The sequence below is a fragment of the Mauremys mutica genome, chromosome 1, assembly GCF_020497125.1.
Source record: "Mauremys mutica isolate MM-2020 ecotype Southern chromosome 1, ASM2049712v1, whole genome shotgun sequence".
In the NCBI taxonomy this organism is placed as follows: Eukaryota; Metazoa; Chordata; order Testudines; family Geoemydidae; genus Mauremys; species Mauremys mutica.
The window spans coordinates 355,406,560-355,428,646 of NC_059072.1; the positions used below are offsets into that span (position 1 = coordinate 355,406,560).

Genomic DNA, 22,087 nt, shown 5'->3' on the forward strand with positions numbered 1-22,087 from the left:
GGCAATAGGAGCAGAGGGGGCGGGGCTGGACCTGAGGCAGTTGGAGGGGAGGGGGCGGGGCTAGGCCTGAGGCAATAGGAGCAGAGGGGGCGGGGCTAGCCCTGAGGCAGTGGGAGGGGGCGGGGCTGGCACTGAGGCAATAGGAGCAGAGGGGGCGGGGCTGGCCCTGAGGCAGTTGGAGGGGAGGGGGCAGGGCTGGCACTGAGGCAATAGGAGCAGAGGGGGTGGGGCTGGCCCTGAGGCAGTGGGAGGGGGCGGGGCTAGGCCTGAGGCAATAGGAGCAGAGGGGGCGGGGCTGGCCCTGAGGCAGTGGGAGGGGGCGGGGCTGGCCCTGAGGCAGTTGGAGGGGAGGGGGCAGGGCTGACACTGAAGCAATAGGAGCAGGGGGCTGGCCCTGAGGCAATAGGAGCAGAGGGGGCGGGGCTGGGCCTGAGGCAGTGGGAGGGTAGGGGTCGGGGGGGCTGGCCCTGAGGCAGTGGGAGGGGAGGGGGCGGGGCTAGGCCTGAGACAATAGGAGCAGAGGGGGCGGGGCTGGCCCTGAGGCAATAGGAGCAGAGGGGGCGGGGCTGACACTGAGGCAATAGGAGCAGAGGGGGCGGGGCTGGGCCTGAGGCAGTGGGAGGGGAGGGGAGCTGGCACTAGGGCAGTTGAGCCGAGGGGGGCGGGAGACACTGTCTCTGCTCTTGCTGCAGGTGCTGGGCCGGCGGGGATGGGGCTGCAGGTCTGGGCCCTGCTCCTGCTCCTCAGCCCAGGTGAGGGGGGCAGTGAGTCTGGTGGAGATGCCAGAGTGGGTGGATATTTGGGGTCATGCCTGCAAGGCAGAGGCCAAGCAGGGAAGGGGGGAGCCAGGAGTCGGAGCAGGGCTGTGAGGGAAAACGGCCAGAACAGGAGGAGGAGCAGGACTGAGGCACAATGCGGGGAACAGGGGCTTGAGGGGAGGGGGAATATGGGGATTGGGGGCAGCAGGGAGCCCTGGGGAATATAGCAAGGGGTGGGGGATTTGTGAAGCCAGAGCAGGGCCCGCAGAGGGAAGATTCAGGATCTGCTGAGAGCAGGTCAGGGCCCAGAACCAGGCAGGAGGCAGAAAGGGGCTGTGGGCCTGAGGGTTCATGGAGGCAAACTGGATAGGGGGCAAAGGGACTCTCTTGGGGGTAGAGGGGAAGGGAGCATGGATGACCAAGGGGAGAAGGGAGGGGTTAGAGCCAGGGCGAGGGGCTGAGGTGTTTGGATCCTGGAGCAGGGTGGCCCTGAGCACCAGCTAGAAAGGGGCGAGTGCTGTAGCAGGGAGGGGGCTGGGTGAGAAGTGGCTGATGTGATATCTCTGCAGGCTGGTGTGTGTGAGGAACCACTGAGGCTGCCTCCTGTGGGTTGCAGGGCCGGGCTGATGCTGAGACTTTGCTCCTACCCTCGTTCAGCTCAGATTAATGGGGAGGAGGAAGTGGTGTCTCTCAGGGGAGGGGGGAAGACACCACAGTGTCACATGGGGAAGGGTAGAGGGGAGGAAGAGAAGGAATTTTGTTGGGGTAGGGGCAGAACAGGGTGGAGAGCAAGAGAGAGCTGTGGAGTAGGGAGTTTGATGTTATGGCTTTGGTCAAGAGGTAGTGTGGGGGTAGGGCAGGGCCCACAGAAGACTCAATTGATGCTTGAACAGGGAAGGTGGTGTGGGCCCCACAGAGGGTTAGTGTTCTGGCGGGGAGCGAAGGTGTGGTGGTTGTGAGGGAAATAGACATGCTGAGGATGTTTGGGAGCAGTCCAAGGGGTTTGGGGTAGCTGAGCATGGAGTGGGGCTCTCAAAAGGAAGTTTTCAGGAGCTGTTGTGAGCGGGGAGCAGTGCCAGCTGAAGGCAGTTTGTAGGGGATTGAATCAGAGGCACAGAGTGAGACTTGACTAGGTGCATTTGGGAGGAAAGAATAGGGAGGGGATGTGGAGTTTGGTGAAGGCTTTATTTGGGGTATGGAGCAGTGCCTCAGAGTGAGTTCCTCTGAGGTGTGGTTTGGGATACATAGGAAAGAGCACAGTTTGCTGAAAGTGGATATTGTGGGGACTGCAGGGAGACATGGACCAGGACCTGCCAATGAGGCTTTGAGGGGCATTGAGGAGTGTGGAATAGATCCTGCTCAGGGTCCCAGGTGTACTGGCACAGGGAGAGGGGTAGTGGGGCCTGCCAAGATTAAAACAAAAGTGTTCACGGATGGGGTCTGTGTAGGGCAGGCACGTGGAGTGAGAGTCCCTGGGAAAGGCAAATTTTTGGAGCAGTGGAGCAGGGTCTGCAGACTGGGCAGAACCTGGGGTGGCGGGTTTGGAGAAAAGAGAAGAAAGAGAAAAAGAGAGACTTGCTTAACTGGGGACAGAGTAGGTAGTGAAGCTCATTAAGGAGGGCTTTGATGTGGGAGCAGTTTGGGCAGTGTAGCAGGGACCTGGGCCAGCTGATGAAAGCTTGGGCAGGTGGAGAAGGGAGGAGAGGAGTGCAGCCTGCTAAAGATGAGGTGGGAGTGGTGTAACGGGAAGGGGGTTGTGACTGTGGAGTAGGGAGTGGCCCTAGAAGGGGTATTCATGAGGGATGGAACAGGTAGAAAAGGAAATGAGTCTTGCCCAGAGTTTTTGAGGGCAAGAGAAAAGAGAGGAAGACAGGTCTTGTTGATGGGGGTATAGTTGGGAGTGCAGAGTATGAATAGGGGGGATATGGCTTGATAAGGGGAGATTTTGATAAGGAGGGATTTTTGATAAGGGAGATGACACTAAGCTGGGAGGAGAGGTAGATATGCTGGAGCGTATGGATAGGGTTCAGTGTGACCTAGACAAATTGGAGGATTGGGCCAAAAGAAATCTGACGAGGTTCAACAAGGACAAGTGCAGAGTCCTGCACTTCGGATGGAAGAATCCCATGCACTGCTACAGGCTGGGGACCAACTGGCTAAGCAGCAGTTCTGCAGAAAAAGACCTAGGGATTACAGTGGATAAGAAGCTGGATATGAGTCAGCAGTGTGCCCTTGTTGCCAAGAAAGCCAACGGCATATTGGGCTGTATTAGTAGGAGCATTGCCAACAGATTGAGGGAAGTGATTATTCCCCTCTCTTTGGCACTGGTGAGGCCACATCTGGAGTGTTGCTTCCTGTTTTGGTCCCCCAACAACAGAAGGGATGTGGACAAATTGGAGAGAGTCCAGTGGAGGGCAACAAAAATGATTAGGGGGCTGGTGCACATGACTTACCAGGAGAGGCTGAGGGAACTGGGCTTATTTAGTCTGCAGAAGAAAAGAGTAAGGGAGGATTTGATAACAGCCTTCAACTACCTGAAGAGGGTTCCAAAGAGGATGGAGCTCAGCTGTTCTCAGTGGTGGCAGATGACAGAACAAGGATCAATGGTCTCAAGTTGCAGTGGGGGAGGTGTAGGTTGGATATTAGGAAACACTATTTCACTAGGATGGTGGTGAAGCACTGGAATGGGTTATCTAGGGTGGTGGTAGAATCTCCGTCCTTAGAGGTTTTTAAGGTCAGGCTTGCCAAAGCCCTTCCTGGGATGATTTAGTTGGGGTTGGTCCTGCTTTGAGCAGGGGATTGGACTAGATAACCTCCTGTCTTTTCCAACCCTAATATTCTGTGATTTTGATGCTGAGTCAGAGGGGCAGACATTCTTCCTAGGAGAGGATTGCAGTGGATGGAACAGGGAGTGCGGCATACTGAGTGTGGTTTGCAGTAGTAGGTGATGAGAGAATAGGGCTCATTGAAGCAATGGGGTTATGGGGCTTGCCAAGATTGAGGGTTGTGTGATGCAGAGGAGGGATGGAGGAGCAGGGCTTAATGTGGGGTGTATTAGAAGAATGAGGCTGGATGTGATGGGGTCAGATGGACCAGGGAGAGTGTAGTCTGGTAGAGTGGGTAAGTGTTTGCTTGGAAGAGAGAGCCTATTGGTGGGGGAATACAGTGGTGTTGGTCAGAAAATCAAGAGGATGGAAGGGGCCTTATGGAGAAATTGGCTTGGGTTCAGGTTGGGAAAGAGAACCCAAAGGAGTAGTAATGATACTGTGTTCTCGCTGTGTCTAAACTTATCAGATGATTTACAAACATTGAATTGAGATGCAGAGTTCATCCCTGTCCCAGGAATTGTTCCTCCTTCACATTGTACAGAGTGACTTCTGTATAAAATGATTTTCAGTGTCAGAATCCAGAAGCACGTATCCAAATAACTGTAAACTTATATTCTATTTAACTTATTTGAAACTATTTCTCTTTCTAGGCTTTTCTGAGACTTTAAAATTATCTTATTCTGAAGTAATAGTTCCAAGAAAGCTGGAACCAAGAGATGGCATAGACACCAAGGTAGTACCGCTTTCTAAGAAAATTGGAATTGCTATGTTGACTCAGACTAGTGATCCCTGAATCCAGTCTTTGGTAACTGCCAGTATCAGATGCTTCAGCGGGAGGTTTAACCACCTCTATAATAAAGTATGTAGGGCAGAAAATGTCTTCCTTATCCTGAGCAATTAGTGGTTTGGTTCTCCTCTGAAACACAAAGGTTGATAATCCTTAATATAGTCTCTGCTTACCTGTGTAACTGCGCTTGACATTTTTATGAGTGGAACTCAATGCACATTAATAACATTTATAATTGAATGGAAGTAAAACATATATTATTCATTGCAAGGAGCTAAGGAATTCAGAAGCTACTTATATGGCTCCCACTAACAAGGGTTATAAGTACTACACAATGTTTAAAATGTTTATCCTCACAACACTCCTGAAAAGTAGGGAAGTACCTCTATGAGTTGGCAACCCCCAATTTTAAAGAATAGTCATGCCATCATAAGGCTATTCTTGTCTGTAACTTCTGGTAGGGGGAAATAGCCCATTTGTCTGGGCTGATATAAAACCCCCGAGAAATAGTTCTGGCATGCTGATTTTATTGATAGTCTGTCTTGAATTCCTCCTAGAGTACTAGGATTGGAAGTTCATGCTGTACATTCTTTGAAGGGGAATTTTGCTTGGTATGTGAGGTATAGAATTTGACCTATGTTGTCATAGTTTAGGGATTCTTCATATATCTGTTCCTACTGGAAATATTCTACAAGACTTTTCTGAGCACCAAATGGTATAATAAGAATCTAGAAGAATGCACGTTTTATGACCCAAATCTTAACCAAGTGAGAGAAGTACTGAGTGAAACATTCTCCCTGTAACCCTGTAAAGTAAAACAGACAAAAAAACCAAAAATGAACTGAGCACTGTAAACTGAATTTCAACCTTCTGTGTCCATGTTTGACTCCTGGGGAACAACTCCATCCTAATTTTCGACCTGGAATTGTAGCTTTGTGCTGTGGCTAAATGCCACAATATACCTCTTATGATAAAAGTGCAACCTGTAGTCTGTGACTAAGACAGTGGCTTAGGGCCAGAGATTTGAAAGTATTTGGGTGCCTAAATATTCAGATGGGAACCTAAATACCTTTCCAAAGACTTTGGGCTACGGGCCAGATTTTTAAACGCACAAAATCTAAAGAATGCCTGTATCATGGATCACCATAAGGAAGTTTTCTGTTTTCTTTCTGAAAATCAGCTTTCCCTGACATCAGTTCTGAGAATGGACTGGCATTCGTGAGATTCATGCTCTACACTTCATATACTAACTATGAGGTTGAGACACTTTTTTTTGTGGAGCACGCATGATATGCAAGAATAAATCACAATAGCCACTGAAAAGGTGTTATCCTACAGAGCAATGTGCAGTTATGAGAAGCTGTAAAGATGAGGCTGCTGCCAAATTAAGACATTAAGAGCATCATAATCTATTCAATTTGAGACTGCATAGTAGTGCTGTGGCAGTGGTGTTTAGTGTCAACTGTTAGGCTCTGTCTTCGCTAGGGGCATTTTCTAAATGTTTCCCATTTTTGCTGACACTGATTGAGCTACACCAATTTTAGCAATGCTGGGGAGCCTCACGTAAACAGGATCCTAATACTGCTCATGGTGATCTAGCTGGACCAGTATTGGCAACTTTGGGAAATATTTAGCAAACTTTGTTGCTGTAGCAAGGCCTTACACAAAGAGAGAAGAAAATCTTCTCTGAACACAATTTGAAGAAATGTATTAATACAATTTTTATAAAATTGAATACAGTATAGGGATTGATTAGTCAGTTTTAGAATACTATTGAATTATACTTTTTATTTGAATGTTCTAGGAGAAGGTGTCTTACCTAATTAAAGTAGAAGGAAAGTTCCATATTGTTCACCTACTACAGAAGAAGTAAGTGACTGTTTTCTTCCAAACCTTTCATATGATTTTTTTTTCTTTAGAGAAATAAGTGTACATGGGGCTTTACAATCAAGTATGAAGACAAAAGCTCCTGGCCCCAGAAGCTGTCAATCTAGATATGGAGAAATAACAGAAATGGTAAAAAAGTAGAAGACGGGATGCAAGGAAAATTGTTTTTTATGGGGGCCATTAGTTAGAGCAGTAATAGTTAGGAAGGGACAAGCATCTCCATACTTCAAAATTAAAGCTACTTTTAATTATAAAGTTGATTTTTACATGCCAAGAGCAAACCAATTCACACGAAACTCTACACCCATGTAACCTTATGCCATGGAAGGATATTTCAGAAAGGTTTGAGATACACTAGCCAATATATGTTAACTATATGAGAACTCAGAACAATAATCTCTTCTTGGAGATGGGCTCTGCATCTCAGCGCCAATGAGATTTGTGTCTCCCTGTGCTGCTGACCTTTGGCAATCTTCTTGAAAAGAGGTGTCCATGGAGACCACACTGTAACTACCTCCCAGAGCTACCATGCAGAGCTAATATTAGTAAATGTCATACAATCGCATATTGCATTGGCTTCTTCTTTTTGGCATATAGCTGCAGGTATTGGAGATCCTCATTCTATGCTTGGAGAGAAATTCTTAATTTGTATCTGAAATCTCCTGTCGGCTGATTCAAGTTACTACAGTTTTAGAAAATGTAGATGCTTTTAGATAGCTCTTGCACTGTTGCTCTGTTTAAATTCCTAGACCAACTGAGACTTCAGTTCCTGGCTCATTTCTGATGAGCAGAGCCCTGCACAGATACAAAATTTACATCCGCGGATGCAGCTATCCGCAGATATAAAGCAGATATCCATGGAGCTGCAGGACTCTAGCGACAACGAGTGAGACCAGCAGGGCCCTGGCCAGTGACTTGTGAAAGCAGCAGCCTATCAGGCCTCTGCTCACAGGAGCCAGTTCCCAAACTGGGCAGTTTCATCAGCTCCAAGCTTTTCTAATTACAAGCATTAGGATTTAGCTTCTCAGGTTTCTCCCCTTATCAGGCCCCTTTCCTGTGCAAGGACAGAGTAGGGCATAACCTGCTTTGAAACCTCCTGTTGTATTATTTTGATAGAATATATGGGCCCAAAAGTAAAAGGTGCCACCACGATTCAGTCAGTGTGCAGTGTTAAACAAGGCTTTGGGTTTGCTATATAGAAACCTCAGCTGCTTAGTACCATGGCACAAAGTCCATTAATAAAGTTACAGCCAAAGAAGGAAAAACAGTTAAAGCATTTGAAATGTAAAGTATGAAGCAAGTCGTTAATTTTAACAACATCTCCCTGTAGCCTTATCTATAGTTATGGGTTACTTTAATCAATTACTCAACCCCAAAGTGAGGGATTACATCTACTTTGATCTGTGAGCTCAGACCCTAAGATCAATTACAGTAGAGAAGTCATCAATAGAAGGGAGACCCCAGGGTGCACAACAAAGACTACATAGTGCTCTTCATGTAATACAGTGCACTCCTCTTCTAAGAATCACATCCATCCCGGATTATTTGATATCTGTAAGCACTTGATTTGTACAAGTTAGTATAGGAATGATTTTTGTCCCAGTGGTTTTGATCACTAGATACGGTTGATTCCGGTATCAGTGATTCTTATAAATGGAGTGCACTGTAATTAATTTTATTGACCAAACAAATAACAATCTACAGATTGCAGTCAGGTAAAGGAGAGAGACAACAATATGGAACATCTAGCATTTCTATTACTAACACCACCCGTTGCAGAGAAACGCAAAATATTGGTCACCATCGTCATAATCATCTTCACCACCATCATCACCAATAGCTGTTATATTGGAATCCTCCTCCAAGGCACACAGGCCGGGATACAGCTTTTATTATGTGTTATGCTGACGCCCACTGGGGTTCATACAAATTTATGAAGATTTTAACTCCTTTTCCTTATTTGAACTTCCACACCACATTACTTTTAGGGTACCACATTTTTCATAGGCTAACTCATTACTTCCCCTTGTACTCATTAGCATTAATGTAACTTTATGACCATAGTAATACATGGTTACCCCAAGGAAGTTTGTAACATTTCATCCTCACTACCAATGGTCATCTTGTGGCATCTACTGATGTTTCATAGACATTATTATCCAAACTCTGTAATTATTTTCAAAACATCAGCATACAAACATAGACACAAGCTCAGTAGGTTCATTATTAAGTTACCTGTGCTAACTTATCCTAAGGCCTAATATTTGATTTCTATATCCTAAATATAAGTGATATATTTTAACTCTGGCTACACCTCATTCCTTTTAGCTGTAAAGAGCCTTTAGAAGGAGGGGGGAAATTCTATTTGACAGTTTCTTAAATGGTAATGACTGTCACTTTTTTGGAAAGAGAAGATAGTTGAGATGTGCTGAAGCTGTTATTGCTTTTGTTGTTGATGTCCGATCCCATTTCTTAGAAAACAAGATTCAAATACAGAAAAGGGGAAATAAAAAATCAGCAAAGATGAAAAATGAAGCTTCTGTCCCTGTTATTGACTCTTGTTTGCAAACTCTCTGCTGGAAAAACTCAGACATAGCACAGGGTCTTAGCAACCACCCTGAGATGTAGCAAACGTGTAACAGCATTGAGCTGTTTAGGGGCATTGCATTTAGGTGCCCTTCTGGTCACAAGCTTACAACAATGTTGTAGAATGTATGGTTTTAGCCAGCTAATCCATACTCTTATTAAACAGAAGGAAAAGGGGATGTATAAGAAAGAAAAGAAATAAGGTGGAGAAGGAAAAGAACATATATGGGCATGGGGGAGAGACAAAATCTCACTGCCCAGATGGGTTTGGGATTTAGTTGGAGCCAGTGGAAGTGGTGCTGTCATCTGGATCCCTCTCTCTGGTCCATTCTGGTCAGGACATCTCTTGGGATTAAAAGAAAGAAGGCTTGGGGTCTCAAGGACAGTAGAGGGGGCAGACGTGATGGTGAATTTCATTTCTTCCCCTTCTCTCAACTTTCAGTCAGCCATTGGCACAATAATGCCCCGCTTTCCCTGCCCCCCACCCCAGTCTCTTCTTTTAAGAACCCTGACAAAGAAGGATGGGTAGAATAGCCCATCCCCTCATTATTTTGTCCACTAATTTATTAGATCTTATTTCTGATACACCAACTTTGGTTTATTCTGGTTCCACACTTTTCTTGTTTACCAAGAAAACTTAACACAGTATTTGAGTTATATCAGTGGGACTTCTTGTGGAACCAAAGGTTCTCAAACTGGGGGGAGAGCCCTTTGGGGGGGGTGAATGTATTGGGGGGGGGCTGAGAGGCTTTATGGGGGAGGGGGGAAATGTACTGCACACATTTTACCCACAGCAATGAATGAACTACCAAAGCTGATTCCTCTGGGCATACCAGGTCCTCAGATGATAATGCACATTTTGACAGATTTTTGTTGCTCGCATAGCATTATACAAAGCAGCTCACATCTGTACATTAATCCATTTGCTATGATGCAAATTTAATTGCCAGCATAGTCCACAATCAAAGTTTTGCCTTTGCTCTTATTACAATGGATCGTTGGCTCCTTCATGCAACAGAAAAAAAAACCCAACTCAAGTGAAAAACAGAGGCCAAAACTGAGTCAAGTGAAGCACTGCTTCTGCATATATCGGTATATGTACTTGAGGGGCGGGGAGAGGGGAGGCATATACTATTACAGACACAGTGAAGGGGGGGGCACTATCAGATAAGTTTGAGAATCACTGGCTTAGACTAATTCAGTCCTTCTGTCTTCCTTTTGAACCTTTTTGACCAACATTTGTTGCTATAGGTTATTGTGACACTTTATAAACATTTCCTCATTTTTTGCAGTTGAGCTCATAATTTGGTTAAATTTAGTGGTCCAGTTATCACACCACCATGTTGGTGGAGTACCTTATGTCCAGCTTTGGAGCCACACTGGAACTGAAGAAGCTGGATTTGTCTTTAGCGTCTGTCAGTTCCATGGGTTTCAAATTTGCCTGGTGTAAGGCAGAAGCTCACGAGTGCAGATGGTGATGGTCCTTCAGTGCTGGAGACCTTGTCAGCACTGGAAAAGCTCCAAGTAAGCCTGCTCCTTTCAGTGCCACATTTCTCTCAGATCCAGCATTTGTGGACAAATTCCTACATCTCTCTCTATTGCCATTTATAAAATGTCATCAATAATACAGAACTGTCTAATGAGGTATTCTTGGGTTTAATTAGGTAAAGTGTGAGTGATGCTTAGTAGATAAAAAATCCCAGTCCAATGCCTTATTCCACTCTACCAGTGGTCCATTGGGGAACCTTAGATATGTCATTTCATCATCCTGTGCATTAGTCTCCCCACCTCTAAAATAGGCATAATGGTATCTCTGCATTAGGTGCACTCAGTTCAGGTTTTCAATTTCTTCTTCACAACTACGAGAGGTAGGAATATTTTTTGTAATTAATGCATAGATTCTGGAGCACAGCTCTATGGCAAGAAATGAATTCTCCAGCAAATTCACATCTGCAGAGTGCACTGGGTCTTGACTGTAGATTCACATAAGACCATTTAAGTGGCTAAATACCTAAATCACACTGACTTCAATGAGAGCTAAATACCTTTGAGGAGCTGGGCCTTGGATCTTATGTAACCAACAGTTCTTCAAGTGCTATCCCTCTGGGTGCTCAATTCAGGGGTTGGTGCCTCCTGGCACTGTCGATTGGAAATTTATAGTAGCAGTGTCCATGTGGGTCATGCTTGCACAGCAAGCATCTCGCTATGTCATTGGTGCCGTGTCTAGCACGTGCATGACTTGAGCCCTCCAGTTCCTTCTCAATCATCCTCAGCTGAAGACGGAGCTCTTCCAAAACTTTTAGAAATAATAATTGAAATAGCTAGTTAGTCATATAGAAAGTTAGTGTTAGTGTTAGAATTAGTTTTATTACAAAAAAAGTTTATTTTCTCTAGTTACCCTCCCCACACCGGGGGCGGTTAACTGTTAAGATACCTGGCTCCCCAGGCTTCAAGCAATGCGGCTCCTGCCATGAAGCAATGCCCGTTTTGGAGAGGCACTCCTTGTGCATACAGTGTCTTGGTGAGGTACATATCCCACAAAAATGTGCCCACTGTAGCAATCTGAAAGCTAGAGCCTGGTGTAATTGGGATCTCAGGTTAAAAATTATCTTGGTGCAGAAATCTCTCCAACGTGAAATGGACTCGCAGACTGCCTCTCTGGGCACTCCTCCCATAGGAACAGGAGACGTAACCTCCAAAAGATCGAGGACGAGAGCACAGATGTCAGTGCCAAGAGCACTGCAGAAACAACGATGGTCTCCTGCCAGGTTGCTACCCCCGATGCCAACACATGCTTTGGTGAGCACCTATGATGCTCCAGGTACCTCTGGAGGTTGGTAAGGTGGCTCTTTCTTGCCTCCCCCTCTCCACCTGCCTGCCTACCGTTCGCCTCCGTTTGGCTTCTCACTCCGCTTGCCCACCCACCTCGCTTCCCCACCAGGCACCCATCTCCTCCTGAAGAGTGGGGCCCCCTAAAGCATGGGGCCTGGGGCAGTCACCCTGATTTGCCATACCCTAGGGACGTCTCTGCCTGTGGGCTATGGAGGAGATCCCTGCATTTCTCATGAAGCGGTACACTCATCAAATGAAGACGATAATGAGTTACAGGGACCATGCACTTTCTCGCCGCACCATTCATCGCTGAAAGAACAGCGACCACCTTGGAGCCATATGGGGCTGAGATACCATTTCAACCAGAAGGCTCAACCATGGTGTGGACTGCCGTGGATGTATCCACCAATGGCTTTCCCAATGCAATGGGCACATTGGGAACACTGGCCAACTTACTGGGGCCCCCACTCCAGGCCACCCAGAGCTCGTAGAGGCGAATTGAGGTCTAATCCCATGTCTACAACCCTGCAGCCCATGGAGGCTCAGGAAGTTGTGTCTCTGTCTTGATGAACAAGGTCAGCTCCCAGACTACTGCAGTGTGCAGCACAGTATGGGGAGGAGGTGACCAGCCCTCTGTGGAGAAAGAAGTGGTTCAGGACTATTTAGAAAAGCTGGACGAGCACAAGTCCAGGGGGCCGGATGCACTCCATCCGAGGGTGCTAAAGTAGCTGGTGGATGTGATTGCAGAGCCATTGGCCATTATCTTTAAAAACTCATGGTGATTGGGGGAGGTCCCAGATGACTGGAAAAAAGGCTAATGTAGTGCCCATCTTTAAAAAAGGGAAGAAGGTGAATCCGGGAAACTACAGGCCAGTGAGCCTCACTTCAGTCCCTGGAAAAATCATGGAGCAGGTCCTCAAGGAATCAATTCTGAAGCACTTAGAGGAGAGGAAAGTGATGAGGAACAGTCAGCATGGATTAACCAAGGGCAAGTCATGGCTGACTAACTTAATTGCCTTCTATGATGACTGGCTCTGTGGATAAGGGGAAAGCAGTGGTTGTGTTATTCCTTGACTTTAGCAAAGCTTTTGATACAATCTCCCACAGTATTCTTGCCAGCAAGTTAAAGAAGTATGAGCTGGATGAATGGACTATAAGATGGATAGAAAGCTGGCTAGATCATTGGGCTCAACAGGTAGTGATCAATCGCTCTATGTCTAGTTGGCAGCTGGTATCAAGTCGAGTGCCCCAAGGGTCGGTCCTGGGGCCGGTTTTGTTCAATATCTTTATTAATGATCTGGAGAATGGTGTGGATTGCACCCTCAGCAAGTTTGGGGATGACACTAAACTGGGGAGAGGTAGATACACTGGAGGGTAGGGATAGGATACAGAGGGGCCTAGACAAATTAGAGGATTGGGCCAAAATAAATCTGATGAGGTTCAACAAGGACAAGTGCAGAGTCCTGCACTTAGGATGGAAGAATCCCATGCACTGGTACAGACTAGGGACCAAGTGGCTAGTCATCAGTTCTGCAGAAAAGGACCTAAGGTTACTGTGAACAAGAAACTGGATATGAGTCAACAGTGTGCCCCTGTTGCCAAGAAGGCTAACGGCATTTTGGGCTGTATAAGAAGGAACATTGCCAGCAGATCAAGGGACGTGATCACTCCTCTCTATTCGGCATTGGTGAGGCCTCATCTGGAGTACTGTGTCCAGTTTTGGGCCACCCACTACACAAAGGATGTGGAAAAATTGGAAAGAATCCAGCAGAGGGCAACAAAAATGATTAAGGTGCTGTAGCACATGACTTATGAGGAGAGGCTGAGGGAACTGGGATTATTTAGTCTTCAGAAGAGAAGAATGAGGGGGGATTTGATATCTGCTTTCAACTACCTGAAAGGGGATTACAAAGAGGATGAATCTAGACTGTTTTCAGTGGTACCAGATGACAGAACAAGGACTGATGGACTCAAGCTGCAGTAGGGGAGTTTTAGGTTAGATATTAGGAAAAACTTTTTCACTAGGAGGGTGGTGAAGCACTGGAATGAGTTATCTAGGGTGGTGGTGGAATCTCCTTCCTTAGTGGTTTTTAAGGTCAGGCTTGACAAAGCCCTGGCTGGGATGATTTAATTGGGGACTGGTCCTGCTTTGAGCAGGGGGTTGGACTAGATGACCTCGTGAGGTCCCTTCCAACCCTGATATTCTATGATTCTATGACACTGAAATAGATACAGACCAGAAAACTACATCTCTGGTAAACAGTTCTTCTTAGGCGATCATGCCACCATCTCCTACCTCAGCGGACGATTTCAAGCAGTTCCAGGAACCGTTTAAGCAGGTCGCCCAAAGCCAGGACATCCCGTTGGAGGAACTGCAGACAAATTAGCACAAGATGGTACAAATCCTATACCCCTCATCTACTTCCAAGATCACTCTCCGCATCAATGATGCAATCCTGGAACCAGCAGAGACAGTGGCAAATACCGGCCTCAATTCCACCGACGTGCAACAGGGCGGATAGGAAGTATTACGTCCCCACCAAAGGGATAGACTTCCTCTTCTCACATCCGCCTCCCAACTCCTTGGTAGTCGACGCCACTAACCAATGTGGCAAACAAACCCAGTTTAGATGGACACCACGAGATAAGAAACACAAGAGGCTCGACTTGTTCAGGTGCAAAGTTTATTCTTTGAGCACTTTGCAATTCAGTATCACCAGCTATTCGGCCTTGTTAGCTAAATATGATTATGATAACTATGAGAAACTTAGCTCATTCACAGTCGAGCTCCCTGTGGAGAAACAGTCACAATTTCAGGCGATTGCAAATGAGGGTCAACTCATAGCTAAAACAGCCCTCCAAGCATCTTTGGACGTCATGGACACGGCAGCCAAAACCATGGCCATGGCTGTAGTGATGCGCCGGACATCCTGGTTGCAGGCCTCGGGCATCCCTAGAGAACTGCAAATGAAAGTAGAAGACCTACCATTTGATCAAGAAATGTCGTTTTTGAATAAGACTGATGAGGTGCTCCACTCAATGAAGGACTCTCAGGCCACTCTGCGCATTCTGGGGATTTATACCACACCTGCAAAGAGAAGAAGGTATCAACCTTATCAGAGAACCAGAAGAGACTCCACCAATCAACAGCAACAATGGCCTTACGATAATCAAAGGCAATGTCAACACTCACAGCGCCAGAGAGCACCTCAATCCCAAGCACTGACTTCCCAATTGACTCCTCCCAAACCACAATTTTGAAGCTTTGGTCTAGGGTTTGAATGATCTCCCTCACTAGGCAGCACTTACGCCCGATACGTTCCCATGTTTTGGCCATCACCTTCACCCATTCTACACATCTGGACCTCAATAACATTGGACCAGTGGGTTTTAGAAATAGTACTTTTGGGATATACCATTCCCAACCACCTATGCTACCCCCCACCCTGTCCCTCTTCAGGGACCTTTCTTACAAGCACCTATTACCACAAGAAGTCAATCATCTTCTACAAGTAGGTGCCGTGGAACGAGTGCCTTCACAGTGCAGGGGAAAGAGATTTTACTCCCACTACTTGGACCTTACGAAGCTCAATAAATTCATATGCTCTCAAAAGTTCAAGATGGTCACACTGGGCACGATACTTGCAGCACTGCAAAGGGGGACAGATTTTCAGCCCTCAACCACCAAGATGCTTATTTTCATATCACCATTCACACCGCTTACAGGAAATTCCTGTGATTCACAGTAGGACAGGAACACAGGAACACTTTCAATACAGAATACTACCATTCAGCCTATCTACTGCATCAAGAGTTTTCTCCAAAACCTTAGCGGTAGTTAAAACATATCTACACAAACAGGGAATAATGATCTTCCCTTACCTGGACAATTGCCTTGTCAAAGGCCCAACTCAAGAAGAAACACTGGACACAGTCCAAATGGCTATCACACTATTCAGGGATCTAGGGCTACAGACAAGCAAATGAAAATCCACTCTAATCCCAATCCAACAAACTGAGCTTCATTGGGGCACATCTTGATGTACAGAAGCCAAGGCATCCCTACCCCTGACCAGATTCACAACCCTAACAAACTTTATCTTAGAAGAAGGGTCAGTCCTCAAATACCAGCTTGTACTGTCCTGTAACTACTAGGACACATGGCAGCCTTGATGTTCGTGGTACAACATACAAGACTACATAAGTGCAGTGTACAGAGCTGGTTGAGCACTGTATACATACCCAGCAAGCACTCTGTAACACAAGCATGGCTCCTGCATAGTTCATCATGATGAACTAGTCTGCTTGGAACAAGTTAAACACATGTTACTAAACAGCAGGAAGGTGACCACGCATAATACTTACCTTCAACAATGGAAGCGATTTTCCTCCTGGTGTCAAGAAAAACACTTGATGTCTTCCACAGCACCATTATCATTAGTGCTGGAATACCTGCTGGAGCTGAAACACTCGGGTTTAGCAATGAGCTTGATCAAAGTCCATCTTGGGGCCACTACTGCATTCCATCATGAGATTGATGGGACCTTAATCTTTGTGCACTGAACTACTAAAGCTTCCTCACGGGTCTCCAGAATATTTACCCAGAAGTTCACCAACCTATCCTGGCCTCGGAACTAAATCTGGTGTTGAGATGCCGCACCAAATCACCATTCGAACTGCTAGCCACCTGCTTCCTGCTGCATTTTTCCATGAAAGTGGCCTTTCTGGTTGCTATTACTTCCACCAGATGTGTGAGTGAGATAGGGGCGCTCATGGCCGATCCTCCCTATACTATATTCTTCAAAGACAAGGTCACACGGCTTACGCACCCAAAATTCTTACCAAAAGTAACATTAACCTTTCTTATGAATCAACTAATCCATTTTTCCTAAGTTCTATTCTAAGCCTCATGGTACTCCAACAGAGGCCATCTTGCATACATTGGACATTAGGTGTGCACTAGCATTTTATCTTGAAAGGACCAAACCTTTCCAGAAATCTCCTAGACTTTTCATTTATACTAACGAGCATTTGAAAGGCTATGCAATATCCTCTCAGAGTTGTGTAAATGGATCTCCACATGCATTCAACAGTGTTACCATATTCGGAACATGGACCCTCCTGCACACATCAGAGCACATTCTACACGATCTGTTTTAGCCTCGATAGCATTTCTACACAATGTTCCAATATTAGAGATTTGTAAGGTGGCCAATTGGGCCTCCGTCCACACATTTACTGAGCACTATGCAACCACTCATTACTCCAGGGCTGACGCCATAGTTGACCTAACCATACTCAACTCTACAATTCAGATGAACCTGAAATCTCTCTTGCCTTCTCAGGGGCACAGCTCTACAGTCACCTGAAGTGGAGTACCCACAGGGACAGAACTCGAAGAAGCAGAGAGGGTTACTCACCTGGTGCAGTAACTTAGGTTCTTTGAGATGTGTGACCCTATGGGTGCTCCACTACCTGCTCTCCTCCCCTGTACTTCAGAATTTGCAGTTGGGACTCTGTAGTAGAGAAGGAACTGGAGGGCTTGGTCGTGCACTCCCTAGACGTGTCACCAAAGGCACCGTGAGATGCCTACTGAGCATGTGAGACCCACTCAGACACTGCTACTGTAAATCTCCAATTGATGGCACCAGGGCACACCGACACCAGAAGTGGAGCACCCACAGGGGCACGCATCTCAAAGAACCTCAGTTACCGCACAAGGTGAATAACCTTCTTTTCAGATGCATCAAGACTGCAGCAGCAGTTGTTGGAATTTTTGGATCTGGTTTTAAGACTAGGCTATGAGTAGACAATTCACCAAAAGTACCTTTATTTCCCAAAGGCTGATCAGCCTCTTACCAAGGGAAGTACATCTCGTATGCTGTACTCAACGTCACTATAAACCCCTACTATGATAATGCTTCCCTAAGACTATAAGCAATGGCCTGTATGTGCCTTAGAACTAGAAGAAGGACCCACCACATCATCCAGGTGGTCTTTGCTGTCCAACAGGCCTGCTGAGCTGAAGCTTGATGCTGAAATCCCCCTTTCTGTATTCTATGTCAAAGTGCAAGCTGCACATATTTGTGTCAGCTGGTGTTCCACTTGTCTCAGAGACAGCCTCACACAACAGTTTCTGGTTTCTTCTCAGAGCAGTTTTAACTATCTTGAACTAGTTTTGTGGTTTTAGCTGAGAGAAAAACAACCCCCTTCGTTCTTATAAAAACAACATTAATTTACCTAACAGCAAAGCTAATTATAACCAATTTTACCTAATGACTGCCTACCATATATTTATATCAAGCGCCATCTTGCATTATCTATATTTCTTCAGCAGGGTCCTCTGCTTTTGAATTTCTAATTTTTTAAAATCTTTACTTTTCAGAATGTTTATAGCCCCAAATATCCCAGTTTTTACTTACAATGAGAAGGGAGACTTGATAACAGATTATCCATATATACAGGTAAGCATGAGACATGTACCTTAGAGGGTACAATACTGAGTAAAATTAAACTGCCATGCTCTAGACTGGATAGATGAAGGTTATCAGCTTTGATAATAAATTCCTGGGTTTTTAATTGGATTATAATTTGAGGGACTTTTCTGTGTAGTGAGACAACCATACCCTCGGCTGAAAGCTGATGAATTTAAACCTAGGTATAGTTAATAAACCCTTGGTTAATAACCCCTGGTTAATAACCTCACCTTAGACCTTAGTTCCTTCTGAATAGCTGACAGATTGGACAGTTGAGTTCCTCTGTTGATTTAAGGTCATTTGCTAGTTGTGATACTTGTTCCCAGGTGATGACAAAGCATTCAATATTCTCTGTCACTGTTTTCTGACAGTTCTTCCTTGGCCTTCCTCATTTACACCCTGAGGTAAAACACTGAATTTTAAAAATTCATTAGCCAAATTCTACGTGAAAGAGGGGACAACATGAAGAAAATGGGCTGTCAAACTGCTGAAGATTGCAAAGATTTAAAAATTTTTTTTTTAAATGATTGGCCATTCCCACTCTCTGTTCTCATTTCCCCCTTCCCTTGTTACAAGTGAGCTGGACTCATCTTCCCTGAATAGCTGCAAAATATTTTTGCTTTAAAATCAAATTGCTAGGGAGCGGTGGTTGTATTCTGCCAAGCCCTGGCTGGGATGGTTTAGTTGGGGTTGATCCTGTTGTGAGCAGGGAGTTGGACTAGATGAGCTACTGAGGTCTCTTTTAACCCTAATCGTCTATGATTCTGTGATTCTAAGAAGCAGGCGAAGCAAGGTTATATAGTTTGGCTGTTAAATTAAGTCTGATTCATCCCTCTTCCTTCAGCTTCCCTGGTCATAATTGTATTAGAAAAATCCATGTCATTTCCAGTAGGTCTCCTTTTATGTTCATACATCTTCAACTAGTTGTTGAGAGTAAGGTCGCAGAAGCGCAAATAGTAAGGTAGTAGGAATTCATTGTGAGAAAAGTGTAATATTTGAGAACCTCTCTTTGAAGCACACTCCTCACCACAGGGAGTGTCCCCCCTGCTGCATTATCTCTGCACTATTGACATGAGTGAAAAGCAGCAAAACTTGGTTTTGATACTAAAGCCAGTAGATCTGAGTACACAGGAAAACAGATCTGCTGAGTGAAAAGGTGTCATTCATCACTCCTTTTTCATATTAGAACCCCATTTTGAGACCAGATGCAAAAAAATTTAGCCTTTGCATTGTGTATATTTAATTTTGTGTAACTAGTATCTGTTATTCTATTTGGCTAAAATTAATGATAGAAAAGAAAAACATGCTTTTGGATCTTGCAGGATGATTGTTACTACTCTGGATATGTGGAGGATGTCCCAGAATCTGTTGCAGTTCTCAGCACCTGCTCTGGACTCTGGTAATGTAGACTGCTCAGTATGCTAGATTGCAAACATAATGCATTTTTTCTTCTGAATCAGAAAGGTAGATTGAACATAACAGAATAACTGGTTAGTGGCCTTTTACCTTTTCCTAATGCAGATTTTATGCCGGGGTCAATACGGCCTGGCCCCTTGTAGCTCTGAGTGGCTCCGATTTGCCATTCCTGGCCAATGGGAGTTGCGGGAAGCAGCATGGGCTACAGGGACGTGATGGCCGCTTCTCCCATTGACCAGGAACAGCGAACCGCGGCCATTGGGAGCTGCAGGGAGCTGTGCCTATAGACGGTCAACGTAAGCAAAGTGTCTCATGGCCTGCCAGCGAATTACTCTGATGGGCCTTGATCTGAAGGTTTCTGACCTGTTTTATGCTAACCAGTTGTTAAGAGTCATCTGTTGTTACTACATAGGGCTAGAATCACAAGTCTCTAATCTTAATTTTGTATTTTATTTTATAGATTGTAAAACAGTATGTAGTGCAGCGATGACTGATCTGTGGCTTATAAAACAATAGATATTGCGGTGATGAGTGATGTGTGGCTTGATGCCCATTCAGGGCTCTTCGGTCTCTTAATTGTGCCTCTCAAAGGTGGCTGTGTTACCAAGAACATTTCTATTCAATTGTAAATTGGAAATGTTTTTCCCTCAATAGCACCTTCCTTTCAGGAGGCAAGGGAGGAAATTTCAGTAAAAGTTCTGCAAAAACTGCATTATACATCAAAAATAATTCAGATGGAAAATTTCTGACTAGTTCTAATATTTTTGTAGAGTTTTTTTAGTTTTCCCAAATCTCTAAATTACACTTCAATTTTGCAATTCTCAGGGGCTATTTCATGATTTACGATTTAAACTATGAAATTGAACCTGTTAAATCTTCCTCTACGTTTCAACATGTTATTTATCGAATGGCAGCTGATGAAGACTCGCCTGATCGATGTGGAGTAACTGATGAAGATATGGAAGATCAAGTAGCTAAAGACAGAGAACATCAAATATCTAAGGTTCAGATGGAGAGACAGCTTGTAGTAGATGTAAGTGTTTTATATGAGTTCACATAAAGTAAATGGATATTATGTGGAACAGAGGTAGTCAATAGCAGACAATAGGCCAAATCCAGACCACCAGGTGCTTTTGAATGGACCCAGAAAACTTTTTATTTTCCAGTGGAAAAACATAAAGAACCACTGCTCTACAGAAGCCTATTAGCAAAGGAAAATGATTATACTTTTATAGTAGTACTTATCTAGCACTGTCAGCTTCATGTAATTCTTTTCAAATTCAGAGTGTTGGTGCCAACAAAATAGTATTCTGGAGAATGATAGACTCATAGGACAGGAAGGGACCTTGAGAAATCATCTAGACCAGTCCCCTGAACTTATGGCAGGATTAAGTAATATCTAGAGTATTCCTGACAGGTGTTTGTCAAGGCTGCTCCTGAAAATCTCCAATGATGGAGATTCCACAATCTCTCTAGTTTAACCTGTGCTTAACCACCTGAAACAGGGTTCACATTCTGCCCCTCTTCCTGGGCCCGCTTGCTGCCCCCAATAAGGCTCAGAGAGGCTTCAGGGTTGTGAAACGCCTGTGTCTTTATTTATATAAGGTTCTCCCACCACCAGTGTCTATCTATATACAAATCTTGCAGGATTAGTCACCTCCTTTACAGACAGTCAGTCTTCAGCTAGGATGCCTCCAGTTCCCTCTCTGACTGACTTCTTCCTGGCTGCCCCCACCTTCTGGCTCCGTCCCAGCCCGTGGCTTGTCAGGCCAGCAGGTGTTGCCAATCCTCAGGCCAGCATCAGGCCTTTTCCATCAGCCCCAATCTGTTTCCCCTGAATGGAGCTGACTGGGCAGGGGCTAATTAGGTGCTTTTGCACCAGCACCCTGCTACACCACCCTAACAGGAACAACGTAATGTCCAATGTAAACCTCCCTTGCTGCAATATAAGCCCATTGCTTCTTGTTCTATCATCAGAGGTTAAGGAGAAAATGTTTTCTCCCTCTTCTTTGTAACAACCTTTTATGTACTTGAAAACTGTTATGTTCCTTCTCAGTCTTCTCTTCTCCAGACTAAACAAACCCAGTTTTTTTCAATCTTCCTTCATAAGTCATGTTTTCAAGACCTTTTGTCCTTTTTGTTGTTGTTTTCTGGACTTTCTTCAGTTTGTCCACAACTCTCCTGAAATGTGGCATTCAGAAATTAACATAGTACTCCAGTTGAGTAGAAGAATTACTTCTCATATATTGCTTACAACACTCTTGCTAATACATTCCATAATAGTTGCGGGGGGGGGGGTTTGCAACAGTATTAAACTGTTCACTCATATTTAGCTTGTGATCTACTATGACTCCCACATCCCTTTCTGCAGTACTCCTTCCTAGGCAGTCATTTCCCATTTTTGTGTATGCAACTGATTGTTCCTTCCTAATTGGAGTACTTGGCATTTTTCCTTATGGAAATTTTTATCCTATTTCCTTCAGACCATTTCTCCAGTTTGTCCAGATCATTTTGAAT

The 22,087-nt window shown here is 45.0% G+C and overlaps 1 protein-coding gene across 2 annotated transcripts in view; it reads left to right on the plus strand.

Moving 5' to 3' along the window:
- Positions 1–709: 709 nt before the first annotated feature.
- LOC123373746 (disintegrin and metalloproteinase domain-containing protein 20-like) overlaps positions 710–22,087 on the plus strand; it is a 144,793-nt gene continuing 123,415 nt past the window's right edge. The window contains exons 1-6 of one of the 2 annotated variants that reach the window (XM_045022853.1): positions 710–752; positions 4,237–4,319; positions 6,178–6,242; positions 18,064–18,142; positions 19,477–19,553; positions 20,396–20,603. In XM_045022853.1, the coding sequence (XP_044878788.1) occupies positions 710–752; positions 4,237–4,319; positions 6,178–6,242; positions 18,064–18,142; positions 19,477–19,553; positions 20,396–20,603 (555 nt within the window). Of the gene's footprint in view, positions 753–4,236; positions 4,320–6,177; positions 6,243–18,063; positions 18,143–19,476; positions 19,554–20,395; positions 20,604–22,087 lie in introns of those variants that run through there. The other variant, XM_045022861.1, reaches the window with a different exon arrangement.